The sequence below is a fragment of the Misgurnus anguillicaudatus genome, chromosome 3 (genome assembly GCF_027580225.2).
Source record: "Misgurnus anguillicaudatus chromosome 3, ASM2758022v2, whole genome shotgun sequence".
NCBI classification, from domain to species: domain Eukaryota; kingdom Metazoa; phylum Chordata; class Actinopteri; order Cypriniformes; family Cobitidae; genus Misgurnus; species Misgurnus anguillicaudatus.
The window spans coordinates 38,933,552-38,951,349 of NC_073339.2; the positions used below are offsets into that span (position 1 = coordinate 38,933,552).

Consider the following 17,798-nt stretch of genomic DNA (forward strand, 5'->3'; position numbering starts at 1 on the left):
TGTCGATGTCTGAATTTTTGACGACCTCCACAAAGCTGATAAATTTAGGTTGCTATTTAAAATGTGGACGCCGCGCACGCAAGCGCTTGGAGATCAGTTACTTGCAGAGAGCAATATAAAGCAGCAGGTGGCAAATCATGGGTGCCATTAATCAAAGCATAGGAATTAGTGTGGCATGTCCTTATCTCTCCATCTCTCTCTCTCTCTCTCATTCACCTAAAGGTCAATTCAGGTTATAGAGTAGGCTACATTATCAGTTTAAGCAGTATAAAGAGACTAGTCAATCCATTACCAAAACAAGCAGTGTGTCTTAAGGTATGTGCACATAATTTTGATGGGTAAATTGAGGATTTAATAGCCACTTACAAGAGCTTAAAGTAAAAAAAACTCAATTTCGGTTTAAACAGTACAAATGCACTATACCAGCAAGTATGTTAATCATTCATGCGTCTCAATTGAAAGACAAGTGCATGTGCAATACATCTTGCATTCTGTACTTTTTGATGCTAATGAAAAGAGAAAGCGGTAACATTTTAGGACATTTGAGTGTAGATAGTTATAATGTCCTTTAGTTAGCAGTATGCTACGATGGCCCAAAGGGCCACATGCTAAAAATGAAAACATACAGGGCTAATGCCAATAATGTCAGCAATGCCAGGCATCTGTAACCCTGCCTCTGCGAACACCGTGACAAAAGGAACATAACATATTTACTCTCTTACGCACAAGCTTGCAAAAGCACTGCAATAAAAGCGTGCATATGGAATGCTTGATTCGTTGGAATGTTTCATTCTGATTGGCCAATAACACACGGTAACACTAGATGCTGCAAATCACTTTGACAAAAACAGTTTAATATTAAACAAAAATGAAATATAAATATGTGTTTTAATAACATATTACATTATATTTACAAATTTTTAAGCCAAATAGCGTGTTCGTGACATTTGAACATCTTGTTCTTAAAGGATTAGTCAATTTTCTGAAAAAAAAAAGATCCGGATAGTTTGCTCACCACCATGTCATCCAAAACGTTGAGGTCTTTCTTTGTTCAGTCAAGAAGAAATTACCTTTTTGAGGAAAACATTCCAGGATTTTTCTCATTTTGGTGGACCCCAACACGTAACAGTTTTGGTGCAGTTTGAAATTGCAGTTTCAAAGGACCCTTAACATTCCCAAGCGAGGCATAAAGGTCTTATCTAGCGAATTTGAAAAGACAAATAAAAAATATGCACTTTTAAACCACAACTTCTCGTCTGTCTCCGGTCCTGTGCGCGCCAGCGCGACCTCACGTAATACGCCGTCATGTCAAGAGGTCACGGATAACGTATGCGAAACTACGCCCCAGTGTTTACAAGTGTGGAGAAAGAGGACCGTTCCGACGTTGTTGTATGTCGAATTATACAAATTAATGTCATTGTGTCAGTTTATTGTTTAAAATGGTCCGCAAATGTGCGTTTCATATATGTAACACGTGACCTTTTTACGTCATTACGAAATTACGTGAGATCGCGCTGGCGCGTCACAGGACCAAAGATAGACGAGAAGCCGTGGTTCAAAAGTGCATTTTTTTTTCTTGTCAAAAATGACGGTCGTTTCGCTGGAAGGGACCCTTGTGCCTCGTTTGGGATCGTTTAGAGTCCTTTGAGGCTGCAATTTTGACTGCATTGGAGCTGTTGAGTGTTGGGGTCCATTAAAGTCCATTAAGGTGAGAAAAATCCTGGAATGTTTTCGTCGGAAGACATAGTTTCTTCTCGACTGAACAAAGAAAGACATCAACATTTTGGATAACATGGTGGTGAGTAAATTATCTGGATATTTTATAAGAGAATTGACCAATCCTTTAAAACCGGAAGTAAACATGTTTTCCAGCGGGAGGTCTGCATTAGTTAAAAATGAGCAAATAAAACAATAAAATCCATATTAAATATTTCTTACCTTAATAATGAGACAAATAGCCGTGTAATAAGCAGGCTAATGTCCCAGCTAAAAATTTTTGGTTCCCAAAACGTTCCCCTAACATTAGTTTTTTGTTCTCAAAACGTTCCCCTAACGTTAGTTTTTGGTTTCCATAACGTACGTACAAGCAGCTGGTTGTTATCGCGAAATAAGCCCCGGCAGTGTGATCAGACCCAACGTGAAATTCTGCGATAACAACCGGCTGCCTATACATTATCCCTTACATACCAAAGCCCCTGAAGAATGCAATGAGGGAAACGGTGTTTATGGTCAAAGCATTACAAAATAAAAGCTGATAATAAGCAATGCAAATACAAAGTATATGAGGTATATTAAAAAAAGTTTATTTTAAATGCAAAAGCATTTTTACCAAAAACTATTTCTAAATTAATTACTTTCACGATGTAGCTGTAACATAATAGTCACACAGATTTTGTAAGAAAGTTTCTACACCACTCTACGAGTCAAAAACTCTTTGCCAAACAAACAGGCACTAACGTTTTTGAGGTAGAAAAATTAGGAAGATTTCCTAGTTAAAATTGTTGAATATTTTGATGCTTCTGCTTTCATAATACAACATTACCATATGATACATCCGCAATGTACAGAATAATGACCAGCCACAACACACACGTTTCTGTTAAAGTGTCCTAAACATTAAATATGCAACAAATATATATTTCGTGTTGGTTAATTTACATATTTCCTCTTAACACAGTTTTCACTCTGAAAATTATTGTGTAATATTTGATCTCAGCAGTTTTCTGATTATAGTAGTTCTACAGCACCCTCGTGTGATCAAAGCTATTGTAGCATACTATAATCTTCACAGATACTGTACCATTAATGTTTGTCAACTTTATCAAAAGGCAAAAAATAGACAGGCAGGATTGCCAGCCATACTGTAGGCTCCTACTTGGTCCAGTTCTAGTTTAGTCCTAAAAAGAGGAACATCTTCAAAATGTTCAATGTTCAAAAGTTCATTCACTTCAGTTCATCACATCTGGACTTGTATGTGATTGTGATGCTGGAGGAGGAGAACAAGAAAGGAACACGAATGTAAAGATGTTCATCAGGAACATCTTCCAGGACCCGTTTCTATCCGGTACAGTAGCAGTGAAGAAAGTCAGACGATCACATTTTCTCAAACTTGAGTTCATGTCCACAGGTTCGACACACCTTCCTGTAGAGATCTTCCTCTTCGTCCAGCAGCTCCTCAGGGCCGTACTCATGCTGATGTATGTTGGTGTCTTTTTTAAACATACTGCTTCTCACTGCCCGTCTGAGCTCTGAAAGCCGTATTGGAATTTGAAGATGGAGAACAATGATACAGTAAGTAAACAATTTGCCCTTTATATGCCGCAGTCACACTGTGTGCCAACCATGCATTAAAGTCTTGTGTTTTTATTTACACATAATGGATTTCAACATGCTTAGACCATTATTGTTGCTTTTATTATTACTGAACACAATAGGATTGTGCACAACTTTTATTTTGTTTTGAAAAGGTGAAAAGGTCACGCTGTGAAATATCATTATCTGTTGGTTGAACGTCTTTATGTGATATGAATTTGCAGATCGGAGTTTATCAAACTTGAACTTTGGAATGCGCCAACATTGTTTCGTATGAGGACTGCCAAATTCCAATGCGTATAAATGAAAGTTAATGGCATTAAAAGTCTACCATGACAGCAGCAACAGTCTTACCTATTGAAAAATCTGGTACCTTAAGTCATTTATCATTTGAATTTGGTTGCCAAATACTGAAAACTTTTGTCACTCACGCTTAACTTAAACAACTGAAAGTGTTTAATGAAAACGCATTATTGATAAAGATAAAGTGAGTAGTATTCTGGTCATGTGATCACAACATGGTAGCCACATTGAGGCTGGGGACCTGCTTTATATAGAGTAAATCAGCTTTTTAAAGCCATTGAAATGACCCAACTCATGTGACTTTACGTCACTTTTAAAAACAAGTTAAAATTGTTTAACTGAATATTTAAGTTATGTTAACTTATCACAAGTCAAACTTAAAATAGTAAGTTGTTTTAACTTCATGCTGGATTGTTTTTACACTGTACCTTTAACTTTCTTATTGAATCGTTTTTGCTTCTGCACCTCCTTGTTCTCCTCTCTAGTTTCTTTGGCCTCCTCCAGAGCCTCTTCACTGCCCCACACCTCCAAAGAGCGTTTTACAACCTAAACAGTTACAATACAGTATAAAACACAGAACCAACCAAACAAACACAGTTGCACAATATCAATGGTTTTGATGTTTGAAATGCATAAAAACATTTGAATGAAAATAAAACTTTGTTTGAAGGAATAATCCATTTTAATTAGGAAATCCTAGTGGTCTGCTCATCTCCATGTCATCCAAGATGCTGATGTCTTTCTTTTTTCAGTTTAGAAGAAATCAAGTTTTTTGAGGAAAACATTCCAGGATTTTTCTCAATTTAATAGACTTTATTGGACTCCAACATTTCACAGTTTTAATGCAGTTGCAGTTTCAAAGCTGCTTCCAAGGGCTCTAAATGATCCCATACGAGCCATAAGGGTCTTATCTAGCGAAACGAAAATCACCATATTCACCAAGAAAAAAAAATATACACTTTTAAACCACAACTTCTTGTCTTGCACTAGCCATAGTGTGCCAACGTGACCTTACATATTACGCAATCACGTTGAAAGGTTGCGCTTTACAACTAGTGCAAGACAAGAAGTTGTGGTGTAAAAGTGCATATTTTAAATTTTTCTTGGTGAAAGTGACGATCGTTTAGCTACATAAGACCCTAATGCCTTGTTTGTCAAGTCAAAGTGTGGAATTCATAAAACTTGAATTAATTTAACTTGATTTCTTCTCGACTGAACAGGGAGAGACGTAGACATCGTGGGTGACATGGGGATGTGTAAATTGTCTGGATTTTCTTAATTAAAGTGGAGTAATCCTTTAAAGGGACACTCAATTTTTTTGAATGGGCTCGTTTTCTAGCCCCCCTGGGGTTGAACATTTGATTTTTGCCGTTTTGGAGTCCATTCAGCCGATCTCCGTGTCTGGCAAACCACTTTTAGCATAGTTAAGCATAATTCATTGAATCTGATTAGACCATTAGCATCGCTCTCAAAAATGAACAGAATTTCGATGTTTTTCCTATTGGAAGCTTGAGTCTTCTGTGGTTGCATTGTGTACCAAGACTGACGAAAAATTAAAAGTTGCAATTTTCTAGGCCGCTATGGCTAGGAACTATTCCATGGCTGCAGCAGGCACAATGATATTACGCAACGCCCAAAAATAGTCCCCTTGGTAACTTAGTATTATTGCTCCTGCTGCAGCCATGGTACGGCAGCAAAATCCTTGATTATTATGCCATATCGGCCTAGAAAATCGCAGCTTTTGATCTTCTGTCATTCTTGGTGCGCAGTGTGATTGCAGATGAGTCGGGTTTTGAGTAGGAAAAGTATCGAGACTCTTTGGTCGTTGTTGGGCGCGATGCTAGTGGTCTAGTCAGATTCAATGGATTGTGCTGGGCTATGCTGGGGGTGGTACCGCCGGACCCAGAGATCGGCTGAATGGATTCCAAAATTAAATGTATAACTTCAGGGGAGCTGGAAGATGAGCCTACTTTCGGGGAAAGTGGAGTGTCCCTTTAAAGGTGTATACAGCTATGTTTAATATCGAGGCACTTATGATGTAAAAAGCTAAATTAACAATGAGATGTGCCCTAACCACCAAAGTTCAGAGATTCTACCTGTGTCTTCAAGTAGAGTTTCATGTCTCCCCAGTGAGGATTGTGCGGATTTTTCCTTAGGGTAAATCTTAGTGGTGGCTCCCTCTTATCCAAATCACAATCTTTCAAAAGAAAAGTCTGCTTTGCTTCCGTGCGAGATATTAGCTTGTGTTTCACGTCATTGTCTCTATGCACAAACACATGAAAATATGCAAACAGAAACGTGCACACAGATGGTTAGCGCTTGTTTTGAGCTCCTCTCCGACTGCAGGTGGGCAGGAAACACACTGAAGCATTGAAACAGAAATCAACAGTACACAAACAGCACCAGGTGGTATCACATTAGTCTCCTACTACTATTAGGCTCTGTAACACTAACTAAAGTGTATGTGTATATACCCACATAAGGGATGAACAACCTGGTGATATATACCTGCATTTGTCACACACAGAAAGATCAAAGCTGTTGCTTAGATAAGAGTCCATGAATGGCTTTTGACACTCATCACACAGCAGATAATCCGGCTCCATCACTGGGGCTAAAATACACAGACACACATTTTTAAAGGACCATTCAGAGTTAAATACAATCTTGTATAGAAAAGACTTACACGACGATCAAAAATCATGTTCAAGGATTTATGAGTAATGACATAATTTGATGTTTCTTTAAACATATTTGGGCTCTAAAAGTTCCTAATCCTTCTTTTTATTGAATTGAATAGTAAGGAGCACAAGCATTGAGTACTGTATGCATAATAAAAGTCTTAAATACTGCTATGTTACTTTTCACATATGAAATGAACGATCTGAGCATTCAGATAAAGACTGTATTTATATGCTGCAGCCATAGACATAATTTCTGATTACCTGGTTGATGGACAACTCTCTTCTCCTGATGCTCATCTTCAGCCGTCTCCTCTTCAATGAAGAACCCTGCGCCTGTGTCTATAGTTTTGGCCACTTTAGCACAAGTAGCACCTAAGAAAAGAAAGAAAAAAAACTGAAGACACTCCAAAATGATTAACATTAACACATTTTGTGTGTTGAATGGTTTGTGTAATGTACAGTTTAGACATAGACCAAACCTTCAGGAGTCGTAAGTGGTCTACTGGCGAGCCTTGCCTGTCTGAGCATCAGCGCACGTTGTCTGTTTCGTTCAATTTTGGCCAACATGTGTGGTGTTAAAGTCATGCTGGATTCGTTTTCTGACTTTGCAGTATCTGGCGGTACATCTTGAGAACAACCGGCCTCAGGTTTATCCATGATCAAAGCTATGAGGAAATAAAACTAATTTAAGTTTGAGAATTGGGTAATACCATAAACTTACACTAAACAATTTAGCTATTTTTCAGGTCAATTCATGATCAGTCTATTAATACTAAAAGTAAACATTTAGACACAACTCATTCTTAACTTTTACTATTTTCAAATTATACAGGAATAGTAAAGTCATCAAAGCTATGAAAACCATATTGAAGTACAGTATGCATTAAATATCATGATCATTTCCTAATCTATGTTTATGTCAATTTATAAACATACCAATGTTCATTGTCAAATTATTGTTGCTCATAATACATTACCTATGTTAATTCATAAGGTGAAATAAGCACATTTACAAATTAACATAAACCAACATGAATGAATCATATGAAAGCAAGTAACCGACTAGTCAACAACAAGTTGTTTTATAATGAAACCATTTGGTACACAGTCCCTGACACCTAAATAAATACATAAATAAAAAGACCCCATAAATGTATATTCATGCAGTTGTAACTATACTGTCGAAGACATGATATATTTTGTTAGCATATAACTTAGTACACAAAGCAAAAGATTTCAATACCTCGCACCGCCAAGGTGAAATCTGGACGTTTTGCTTTGGATCACACCGCCTTTGTTGTTTTCTATCGATCAGACAGTCAAATGTAAATTCCGTTCCAGTTTTAAGGTTGATCTGCTGCTGCAATGAAATGTGTTGTCTTGTTGACACTTCTTCTTTTCCTTATTCGCTATTTGGCACCACGAGATCAACATCGCCATCATCTGGTCAGTTTCTGCAAAATACTAAGAGAGAGCACATCATCATATCAAACCTCAGTCAGTCAAATAAATAGTAAATAGCTTTTAATAAATAGCTTTCAGGGCACCCACTGTTTTTCCCACTTCTGTTTAATACATTTAAAAATAATAATATATAACTTGGCAAAGCGTAACGGTCAAGTTGGAGGCACCTCAACTTTAAACAGTTTAAATGGGCATATTTTGCAGTGATATTAGTCACTTAAAATGTTAATGTAACTTCCCTTGCGAAAATTAACATGTTTTTTTGTAGTAACCATGTTTTTGGTGTATTTATTACTATTGGCAAAACCATGGTTATTTTTACAGTGTTGTAATGTTTCAAAGCAGCTTTACATGATAAATGAAAACAGAGAAAACATGCAGGAAATGATTAAATATATAGCTAGAAAACATCAAGAATATCTAGTAATAATGCCTGGGTAATTTTTTGTGACATGGTGAACCTCATTACATTGTATAGATGTTTGTTTTTATAAATGCAGATTATAAATTTATAATCCATGCCATTGTTAAATTGAATTTTAATTTCTTAACAGATTGTATTAAAGAATAGTTCTGTCATACTGTCATCTGCTTTTGTGTTTTCATTTTAATAAAGACTTCAATGAAGAGTCAGCACTGTCTGCACTTAGCTTCAGTCTGTGTAATCCTGACACATTCACCAGAATATCATATATAAATTGATATTTTTGGGTTGTGCACATAATTCACATAAAATCCTGCAAACTAGTTATACATTTTGATCAATTTGTTTAAATTACAAAATTTGTTTTAAAAAAAAATCGAATTTATCTTTAAAAATATACAATATAATATAATATCATACTGTAAATAAATACTATATTACCCCTTTATTCACTAGGCCTAATAGCCTATCCGCATTATAGGTATACATGGCATAATAATCATTCAAGTATTATTTTAAGATATTGGACGTTGAAAGGCAATACAATAAAACAATGATATTATGATAAATATAAAAGCACAATACAGACATAATAAAGCATAGCTCACGCATTGAGCCCTTTGGTCCGTTGCTGTGATTCGTCAACGGAGCTGCCATGAGTCAACTATAAACACTCATACAAGTGAAAGATGAAGCTTCGCCTTTTCTGGATAAACAATAACGTTTACATTTCTCAAATGATTTCAATGAATTTATAATGTTAATGGGAAAAATGGTAAACAGGTAGCAACTAAAAGAAACAGCCTCCCTTTGTTGTTTCCCTACAGCAAGTCCGTTTGATCAAATTTGCTTTTGACAATGTAGAAAATATTCTCTAATTGTGCCTGTTATCGTGTAAAGCCTCTAGATGGCACTATGGTAAATTATACAATTGCCACAATGAAGACAGTGCATCGAGAGACAGTGTTACACACGGATTTGTTGAAAGATTTATAAAATAAACACAGGTAATTTAATCTACATGATATATAAAAATTAAGGTTCTTTCTTATTGTGAATTTTTTATATCACATTTTTAGTTTGTCTTGAGCTGCAGGTAAGTGAACTTTACATTATATTACATTAGGGATATCACTGACGTCATCTCGCTTATAAAAACCGATGACGCACTCACAATTCTATTTCTACTTTTGCTCAGCTCGTGCTTACTTGCGTCTTGCAGACAGAAAATGGAAAAATATTTTTCAAAGCCTTATTTCCTCCAACCAATCGCCAAGGTCGATGACCTGAGCGTTTTTAAATCGGGAAGAACTCCACTTCCTTCCAATTGTGGCAAGGTAAGTACACATTTAAATTAAATGAGAGATATATGTATGTTATGTTTGGTAGCTTGAAAGAAACAAAATTGGTAAACGTATTTTTTTAACACTCCTTAGCCGATCGCCCATGTCGATCATCTTATTGATGCTGACCTGAGCGTTTTTGAACTGGAAAGAACTTCGCTTTCACCAATTAATTCCAAGGTAAGAACAAATTTAAATTTATTTAAATTTAAATGTATTATACATAAATTATGTTTGGTAGTTTAGAAAGTAATGTAGATATGCCATGTTTTTAAAATTGTTAGTTTTAGTGATTTTATTCGAGATAAAAGCGCACTGCGCCTGGAGCATCCTTAGCAACCACCCTTAGAAACGTCAACAAACATATCTTGAACATTCTGTTGCTGTTCGGTCAGGGGCTATTTTCCCCAGTGAAATAAAGCTTTTAGTGATTGTATTTGATTGAAGTTTGCTAATTTTTTTGAAATATGTTTACAAAAATGTATTTTTGACCAATTTATTTTTTGGCCATTTTTGTATATTTAAAAAAAATATTTCAAAGCATTTATATTCACATCACAGTGGAAGAAAAACGTTGTTTTAAACCTGTAAACCTGAAATACATCTTGAAATATATGTTAATATATGAAGGTTAAAACAAAAGAAATTGTCAAATTAAGAAAAATATTTAATTAAGCTTTACTTTCTGGAAAATGTACTTAGCATATATTTAAAACATATTTTTAGCCAAAGAATTTTATTTTTTTACCATATGGGTAACCAGTTTTATCCCTCAAACTAGTGTGAATAATAGTTTGAGAATAATTTTTTTAAAAGCTCCTAAACCAATCTTAAATCTAACAATTCCTTCAGAAAACGTGTGAGGCGCACTTACAAGTTTACATTTATTGCAAATAAATAATAACAAATAATGGAGAGTATGCCTTATAGGGGGTCCCTTAATACTTATAGAAGGTCCAGGACCACCCCAGCCCCGCCTCAATTTGAACACTGCATATACCTGTAGTAACTATATTTATGCATGCTTGTATATTGTCATTGTCTGCTCAGGTCCAAGCTCAACAAGCTTTAAACCTGGGAACTCCTTATGGAGAAACCACTTTCCAGTCATCGATGGCACACAATATAACCACCGAGCCTCAGCTACCAGCAGCATGGAGCATTCATGAAATCTTCACTGAGGTCCCCAAAAAGTATGTTGAATTCTTGTGTACTGAATCTATAGAACAGAAAAGCCAAATGTTTATCTACCGACACCAACAACATTAAAAAAATTGTTTGATTTTAGGTCTCGCAAAATCATCAAGAGAACGCTTAAAGAAAAGCACATTTCCAAGAGGAGCATGTGTCATATGGTTCAGCAGACTGTGGAGTGGGTACGAATGTTGTGCATGGATGTGGTCCTTCCTGCTCTACTTCTCTGCCTGATAGAAGAGGACTGCATGAAAAAGGAGGCCCAATTGCACCAGAAGAAGGCTGGCGAGTGGATAAAGATGAACAGTGGTGAGATCTTAAACAGATCCACTGAAGAGGCAAAAATGATTGGGGTGAACATTTTTCTGTGCATGATGGATTGCTTGCACAGCAAAAATGCATCAGTTCGGTCAGATGCCGAAGGGTCAGCAAGCAGCCAGATGACTTCAGGAAACAGCATCAGCAGGGAGACAATCTATATGTTTACTGCGGATCTACTGGGCTGCGTTTACCAGGAACTTCTTGACAACGACATGGGCAAGGCATATCCTCCCAAATACCTGTGCTCTGACGTTTCCGAGAACTCCTCATCCTGGGAATTCTACTGGTCCGTGCTTCATCACTTCTTTCAGCAGGCAGCGAAGAACCATGTAGGATTATTCATGGGATTGCCAGACATCCTGCTTCAAGATGGCCCCAGCAACATGGAGGAAATCTGGCAGTCATGCGGACTGGAGACCATGACCAACGGAGAAAAAACCTCTCTGAACGCGCTCACCAAAATAGTGACAGACATCGGCATGAATAAAATCAGTGACGCCATCGAAGATCCATTGATCAGTGCTGAGATAGTCAGGCAAGGTACAGTAGAAGTGATTTTATCCCTCTGATATCATTGTGTGTAATTATTATAGCAAATTGTTTTTGCAACGGTCATTAATTGATGCTTTTGTTTTAGGTAAAAAGTCATTGGCCCAGTATTTTAATGTTGCTAGCCGCCGTGAGGAGCCTGAGCGACCAGAAGTTTGGGGAAGTTCACCTAAACCTGCTAACCCGGAGCCCGAGAACGTGTTCAACCCAAGTCTCGAAATTCAGGCAGAATCCCTTGAGACAGCAGAGGATGTACAGCTTGAGGAGATACATGGCAGATCTTCATCTTCTATGGATGCGCTGCTGGATCTTGATGAGGAGCTGGAAGAACTTTTAAGATGTTTACAAAAGCCTGTTACTCCAGAGCCTACAAAAGTCTTCAGCTTAAGTGCTCAAATACAACAGGAGCCCCTTAAATCATACAATGTCTCAGAGCATATGAATTTACCTGAGAAATCTTCAACTCCCACTAGGAAAATGCTCGACCTTGATTTGCTTGATCAGGAGCTGGATGAATTAGAACGTTTGGTATGCTCAACTAAGCTTGGTACTCCAGAGCCTAAAAAAGTTGTGCATTTACCTGGTGAATCTTCAGCTCCCACTGATTTACTGCTAGATGATGAAGATTCACTTGATTGGGAGCTGGAAGAACTTTTGAAAAGTTCATCGAAGTCTGCTACACCAGAGCCTACAAAGGTATACAGCTCAAAGGCTAAAATACACGCAGAATCCCCTCAATCAAGAGTGGACATAGAGGTTGAGCATACAAATCCCGCTCCCACTGATTCACCACCACAGCTTGAGAATTCACTTCACCAGTCTCGAGCTCCCACTGGTAAATGCCGTCGGAAGTTAAAGAACAAACGTAAAGGCCAAGGTCGGAGAGAAAAACGGTGTCGGGAAGAAACCGTGAAAGAAGAAACGTCCTCATTTAGAGCTGCTGAACTGCCAGCTGCCAACCCCCAGGGTTTCATTTTGCCACAGCACTTCATAGAGAGCGTCATCGATGGCCTGCTCACCACACTTCAGAGTACATATAACATCAGTGTTCCTGGGCTCTACCTTTATGATGTTCTTTTCAACAAACTGGTTCAAGAACTGGGAAATCTGGCAAGAGTTCATGTTGTTAAAAACATCCAACAGCTGTTTCACAATGAAGATGAGATCGTTCTTCGGATTGTAAATGAAGCTCATGCCATTGTGAAAGATAAGGGCTACTTGAGGGCAGCATGGCAGGATCATGAGATGTCAGTAAACTATCTCACAACGGTTGTGTCTGCGGTCATTCTTGACTACACGGTGCTTGGTGGGTGGAATCAGAAGACTGACCAAACTGAAGATTTCGCCATCCCAGTTTATCCAAACCTGACGGTGAAAGAAAAGTGCCGCAACTTCCTGTCTCGGATGAGACAGTCCCTAAGAAATGTCTTTTGTTTTAAATGAAAGACCTGAGTAGAACAGTATTAAATTTAATAGACCTCCTCTTTACTTTGAATGTACTAAGACTTAGACTTATCTCTTTTGTGCATTTCATTTTTTGTAAATATTTCTGTATATAGTTGTTTTCCTGTTCAATAACAAATAATAAATACTTTTTTGTGCATTAACTGACTTGGTTTAGAGTATTTCTTCTGAAACGTGACCATCCTAAAGGTAGCAGACCCTTCTATTCATGCAGATGGAGTTTTATACATTAAGAAAAAAATAATTTTATAAATAAAAGGAAATTTTAAGGAGAGCAACAATCCATTTGTAGGGAGGTGTGCAAAAACAACATTAACCCCACCCTATACCCTATAAACTCAACACCCATAGTGCATTTATATTTCTAGAATATACAACTTTTCATAAATTTACAACTTGTACTTCAGAACAAGACAGTGATAACAAGCAAAAGTTCTCCAAAATAAGTGCTTTATTATCAGAACAATAGGAAATAAAGCCATTTAACATTTTATTTCTTAAATAACCCTCCCCATACAGTAAGTTTGCATTCTTTCAAATCATTTGAGCTAAACACTTTAATTATTATAGTCTTATTCCTAATAATAATTATTTCTAATAAAAGAACTTGAATTGCAGACCTGGCATTAAATACCATGTGATAGTTTAGTGATTTGCACAATTGCATAAAGATTCATTACTCAAAGTTTTTCAATTCAGAGTTCTACAAGGACCTCTGCTGGTGAAAGTGGGGAAAAGCAATGCGTCCCAAAATGTTTCACAACCATCTTAAAAGCAAAAAAATAAATGAATGAAAAGATGAATAAATCCATATATTAAATACATGACAACCATCTGTTCCATTGCATACTTATACTAACACAAAACAATAAAAAATTTGTCCAGTAACAACAATAATTTTGTCAGTGAACTGCAGATGATGAGGGGGCATTTTTATTCTAGAGGATAGCTGATTGGATACAAATTATGGGCCGTATGCTGGCAATTTTTGTCAGTATGTGCATTGGTATAATCTATAGTTGGCCTTAAATTCAACATTAATTTACAACACATTTTACTTTTATGCATCGTCTTTGTGTATTAAAAATAAAAATTCAGTAAATAAAAACAAAAAGAAAATGCCATTTGTCATTGGCATCAAGGAGACACATAATTTTTCACTAACTACTATAGTTAACCTCAGCATGAAAGAAACTAGAAACAAACTAATCGAGTTCAAACACATGCAAGGTCTTAAATTTATATGTTTGATTTATTAAACTGATTTCTCATTTTATTTAAAAGTGGCACTCTTAAATCCTCCATACATCTTATCTTCAATCATCTTTTTTTAGTTCCTCCGAAACCTGCATCAAAAAACAAACATAATTTTATCAGACCTCTAAAATAAATAAATAATTAATTTTTGTTCAGATAAACTTCTGACATCCATAATAGAGTTTATATAGTTTGCACTAATAATGTACCTGATGCAGTGCGTGTCCCTGAACTTGTTTTTGGTTTTGGAGAAGGTCTGCTGGTGTAAGATGGTCCTGTGGTGTAAGATGGTCCCATGTGTGGCTGGCGTCTGAGATTAAACCCAAAAAATTAGATGAAGATCTAAATATACAGGATAGCCAACAACCATGATTTTAACCCTTTGACCCAATTCTCAAATGGCGATTAATGTATTGTGAAATCAGTCATTTCAATACTATGGTTAATAGTCAGTGGTGCTGATAAAAGTAAATGAGTAAACTGATGTTATGTGAAGACATTAACTAACCTCTGATTCCCAAACAAGTATCCCAGAATTGAACCGGCTCCCATTCCAGGCCAGAATCCACCACCGCCACCACCACCACCTCCAGTTCGGCGTCCACCGTTGAAACCGGTCCAAGAGTCTGTCTGAGGTCTGGTGTATTCATCAGAAAAGCCATAGCCAGGACCAGGAGCTGGGCCAGGACCAGGGACTGGGCCAGAGCTGGTCTGGTCTGCAAAGAGAATCCACAGACACCATTTCACCTTATATGCTCTGAACTTGTAATGTTTGCTAGGATCTTTCATTTTTTATATTACCTGTGTAAAAATCAGGCTTAAATCCAGGAGGAGGTGGTCCGGCACCATGGCTGTTATCCCACGCCCCGCCGAAACCTTGAGAGTCATCGCGGGGAAAACCTTGATGGCCTTGAGTAGGGCTGCATAGAAACATCTTGTATACACCGTAAGCCAACAGCAAAAAGAAACCTAGCACTATAATCCCGCTCACTCCATCACCATCAGACTGCTTATACTGGCCTCCACTCTGGTGAGGTTTATGATCGGAAAAGCCTTGGAAAAAGCCTGAAAAGCCAGATGAGCCCTGGGAGTCACGACCTTGCTGTTGCTTTCCTTCTGCCGTGAGCTCCAACGTGTATTCCAGACCGCACGAACCCTTCAGCACATATGGGTCATTGGGACTGGTGTAACCCTCACAGGAGACCTCCACACGGCCAAACCTGTACCAGTTGTCCATGTCGGATTTGCACTCCCACTACAAAGAGAGGAAAAAACAGTTAAGAGATTGACTTTTATGCATTTTGATAAGATCAGCAGTGGGCAGTTAGGGGTTTACCTGAACGTCTATGCCATCCCATCCTTTGTTGTAACACTGGACCACATCCATAACGAATGATCCACAGCCAGCAGATCCCCCGATACACTGAAGCTGGAGAACAGGACTGGAGCGACGTGCTGTGGTGTATCGACCTCTGTAAAGGGTGAGCACCTGAACATCACGCAGTAACACAGCATCTGTTGAAGCATTGGAAGATACACAGTTGAAAACTATAATCAAATTTCATGGTTACTTGAAGCACTGGTTCTCAAACTGGGATCCGTGGCCCCATGGAGGGCTGCAAAATTGTGCAGGGGGGCCGAAGTTTTATGACATTTTATAAAAAAATACATTAATTTATCATAAATTCTGTGTAATTAAACGTCAATATAATAAGGCTACTATATGTTTTGTTTAAATCAAATTTTAAGTTTTAGAAGGTTTTATATCATAATTTTTCTGTTGGAGAGGCACAAAGGGATGCACTTAATGGGATAGTTCACCCAAAAATTTAATTTCTGTCATCATTTACTCATCCTCGAGTTGTTCCAAACCTATATAAATTTCTTTCTTCTGCTGAACACAAAAGAAGATATTTTGTGCAATGTTTGTAACCAAAATGTTTTTGGGCACTGTTGATTTCCATAGCATTTTGTTTTCCTACTATGGAAAACAATGGTGCTTCTGCTTACTGCTTGATTACAGGTACTTTCCTTTGTGTTCAGCAGTACGATGAAATTTAAACAGGTTTGTAACAACTTGAGGAATAGTAAATGACAGAATTTTTATTTTTGGATAAACTACTCCTTTAAAAGATGGATATCAAACCATCTACAGTAAAACTATTTACATTTGGCAGACTTGAGACAGATTTTTTTCATAATCATGTTATATTATAAGCATATTATAATCATGATTATCATGGTGAATTAAAATATTCTGACACTTTCCATTATAATATTAGCCACACCCCCAAATGTTTAGTATCACAAAAAGCTCCGGAAGTCATGTAAAATATCAAAGACAATTCAAATTAAAGAAAACAACCATTGTATTTCTTTGTATGTTGACAAGATCAACCACATGTGCACATTAGTGTCATAAATAAGGCGAAGATATAGTACAAAAATAAACAAAAAGCTAAGAATAGATAACTAACACAGCGCGAGCACAACTTAATTTACTCATACAACTTAACGTTACAGCAATGACTCCGCTACACGGAGGATTTTGACTGTATTATCATGATTAGGTTTCATATAAAAGATAACTTACCGGTACCATCATTCCAGCAGTTGATGATGTGAGGCATCAGTAAAAAGTGCAGCAATAAAACTACAGTGCTCTTCATTTTCCTCGATATGTTGAACAAAAACTTTCGCGATCCTTGAGTTTGAAGCGTGAACTGTGTCAATGTGGGTATGTATGTACGTGGCTTTTAGTCAGATAATTTCTGATGTAAACAGCATGAAATTGACAGTTCAACGCAGCATCATTGTTATCATACTTCCGCTTCCGTGTTATAGATCAGTGGCGTTGCCTTTTGTTGCCCCTGTGTGTTGCAGCGCTGCGCAGACCGACCAGGTTATGACTTTAAAGTATCGCGAGAGCGAGTCACCAATCGTTCTAACGGTACTTTGATGTCATACCCCGATCGGTCTGCGCATCGCTGCGTCAAAATGAACAAGACAGTGCAGTTCTATTACTGTGGATCTAGCGATGGAAATCTTGTCTTCAGTAAAAACAGCGTATCATTAATCGTTAAAGACTTAAAAAAGACGATCTTTTTGCAAGAGGGGCATTTGTAACTATTTGTGCATGCGCAGTAACGGAACCTGTTTCATTCTGTTCTGTTTATCAACTATACAGAATGGACGATTAAAGCAGTATCCTTGCTTACTTTATTTGTCACATGTGCATAACAACATTACAAGTGTCAGAACCTAGTTCTCTGTCTGTACGACACTCACTTCCCTTCGTGCATCACTCAAATCTGTCCCCTTGGGAACAAGACAGGAAAACTAACAATCCACTTGTTACATCCTTTCTCTTTTTTTTTCTTTTTTTTTTTCTAAACAAAATTAACATTTTCTTTGTACCTTCAGATGTAAACATTAACTCAAAATTAACATTTTCTTTGTAAACACAATTAACATGACTGCTTC

General features: G+C 37.2%; 3 protein-coding genes across 3 annotated transcripts; 1 reads left to right on the top strand and 2 right to left on the bottom strand.

The window, feature by feature from the left end:
• Nucleotides 1–2,282: 2,282 nt before the first annotated feature.
• xpa (xeroderma pigmentosum, complementation group A) lies at nucleotides 2,283–8,196 on the bottom strand. The gene is made up of 7 exons (XM_055205855.2): nucleotides 7,543–8,196; nucleotides 6,779–6,964; nucleotides 6,561–6,671; nucleotides 6,124–6,229; nucleotides 5,712–5,877; nucleotides 4,044–4,161; nucleotides 2,283–3,248 (listed from the first exon to the last, which is right to left on the bottom strand). Exons 2-7 carry the CDS (start codon nucleotides 6,954–6,956, stop codon nucleotides 3,094–3,096), a joined length of 834 nt encoding a protein of 277 aa, XP_055061830.1. The 5' UTR covers nucleotides 6,957–6,964; nucleotides 7,543–8,196; the 3' UTR covers nucleotides 2,283–3,093.
• Nucleotides 8,197–8,952: 756 nt separating this feature from the next.
• Nucleotides 8,953–13,201, top strand: LOC141363523 (uncharacterized). The gene is made up of 5 exons (XM_073866141.1): nucleotides 8,953–9,524; nucleotides 9,624–9,710; nucleotides 10,581–10,723; nucleotides 10,819–11,585; nucleotides 11,683–13,201. The coding sequence occupies exons 1-5, from the start codon at nucleotides 9,417–9,419 to the stop codon at nucleotides 13,035–13,037; spliced, it is 2,460 nt and encodes an 819-aa protein (XP_073722242.1). The 5' UTR covers nucleotides 8,953–9,416; the 3' UTR covers nucleotides 13,038–13,201.
• A 290-nt stretch (nucleotides 13,202–13,491) lies between these two features.
• Nucleotides 13,492–17,163, bottom strand: saraf (store-operated calcium entry-associated regulatory factor). The gene is made up of 6 exons (XM_055205856.2): nucleotides 16,909–17,163; nucleotides 15,652–15,830; nucleotides 15,117–15,570; nucleotides 14,824–15,031; nucleotides 14,525–14,625; nucleotides 13,492–14,404 (listed from the first exon to the last, which is right to left on the bottom strand). The coding sequence occupies exons 1-6, from the start codon at nucleotides 16,982–16,984 to the stop codon at nucleotides 14,379–14,381; spliced, it is 1,044 nt and encodes a 347-aa protein (XP_055061831.1). The 5' UTR covers nucleotides 16,985–17,163; the 3' UTR covers nucleotides 13,492–14,378.
• Between the last annotated feature and the right edge of the window lie 635 nt (nucleotides 17,164–17,798).

Excerpts from the sequence above, each read along its gene's own strand:
- xpa (XM_055205855.2), bottom strand. The coding sequence starts at position 6,956 with ATGGATAAACCTGAGGCCGGTTGTTCTCAAGATGTACCGCCAGATACT. Across the intron at positions 6,230-6,560 it reads GAGAGTTGTCCATCAACCAG|CCCCAGTGATGGAGCCGGAT; the intron begins GTAATCAGAAAT and ends TGTGTATTTTAG. Across the intron at positions 4,162-5,711 it reads AACTCTACTTGAAGACACAG|GTTGTAAAACGCTCTTTGGA; the intron begins GTAGAATCTCTG and ends GTAACTGTTTAG.
- LOC141363523 (XM_073866141.1), top strand. The coding sequence starts at position 9,417 with ATGGAAAAATATTTTTCAAAGCCTTATTTCCTCCAACCAATCGCCAAG. Across the intron at positions 9,525-9,623 it reads TTCCTTCCAATTGTGGCAAG|CCGATCGCCCATGTCGATCA; the intron begins GTAAGTACACAT and ends AACACTCCTTAG. Across the intron at positions 11,586-11,682 it reads TGCTGAGATAGTCAGGCAAG|GTAAAAAGTCATTGGCCCAG; the intron begins GTACAGTAGAAG and ends CTTTTGTTTTAG.
- saraf (XM_055205856.2), bottom strand. The coding sequence starts at position 16,984 with ATGAAGAGCACTGTAGTTTTATTGCTGCACTTTTTACTGATGCCTCAC. Across the intron at positions 15,831-16,908 it reads CTGCTGGAATGATGGTACCG|ATGCTGTGTTACTGCGTGAT; the intron begins GTAAGTTATCTT and ends ATGCTTCAACAG. Across the intron at positions 15,571-15,651 it reads GGGATGGCATAGACGTTCAG|TGGGAGTGCAAATCCGACAT; the intron begins GTAAACCCCTAA and ends CTCTCTTTGTAG.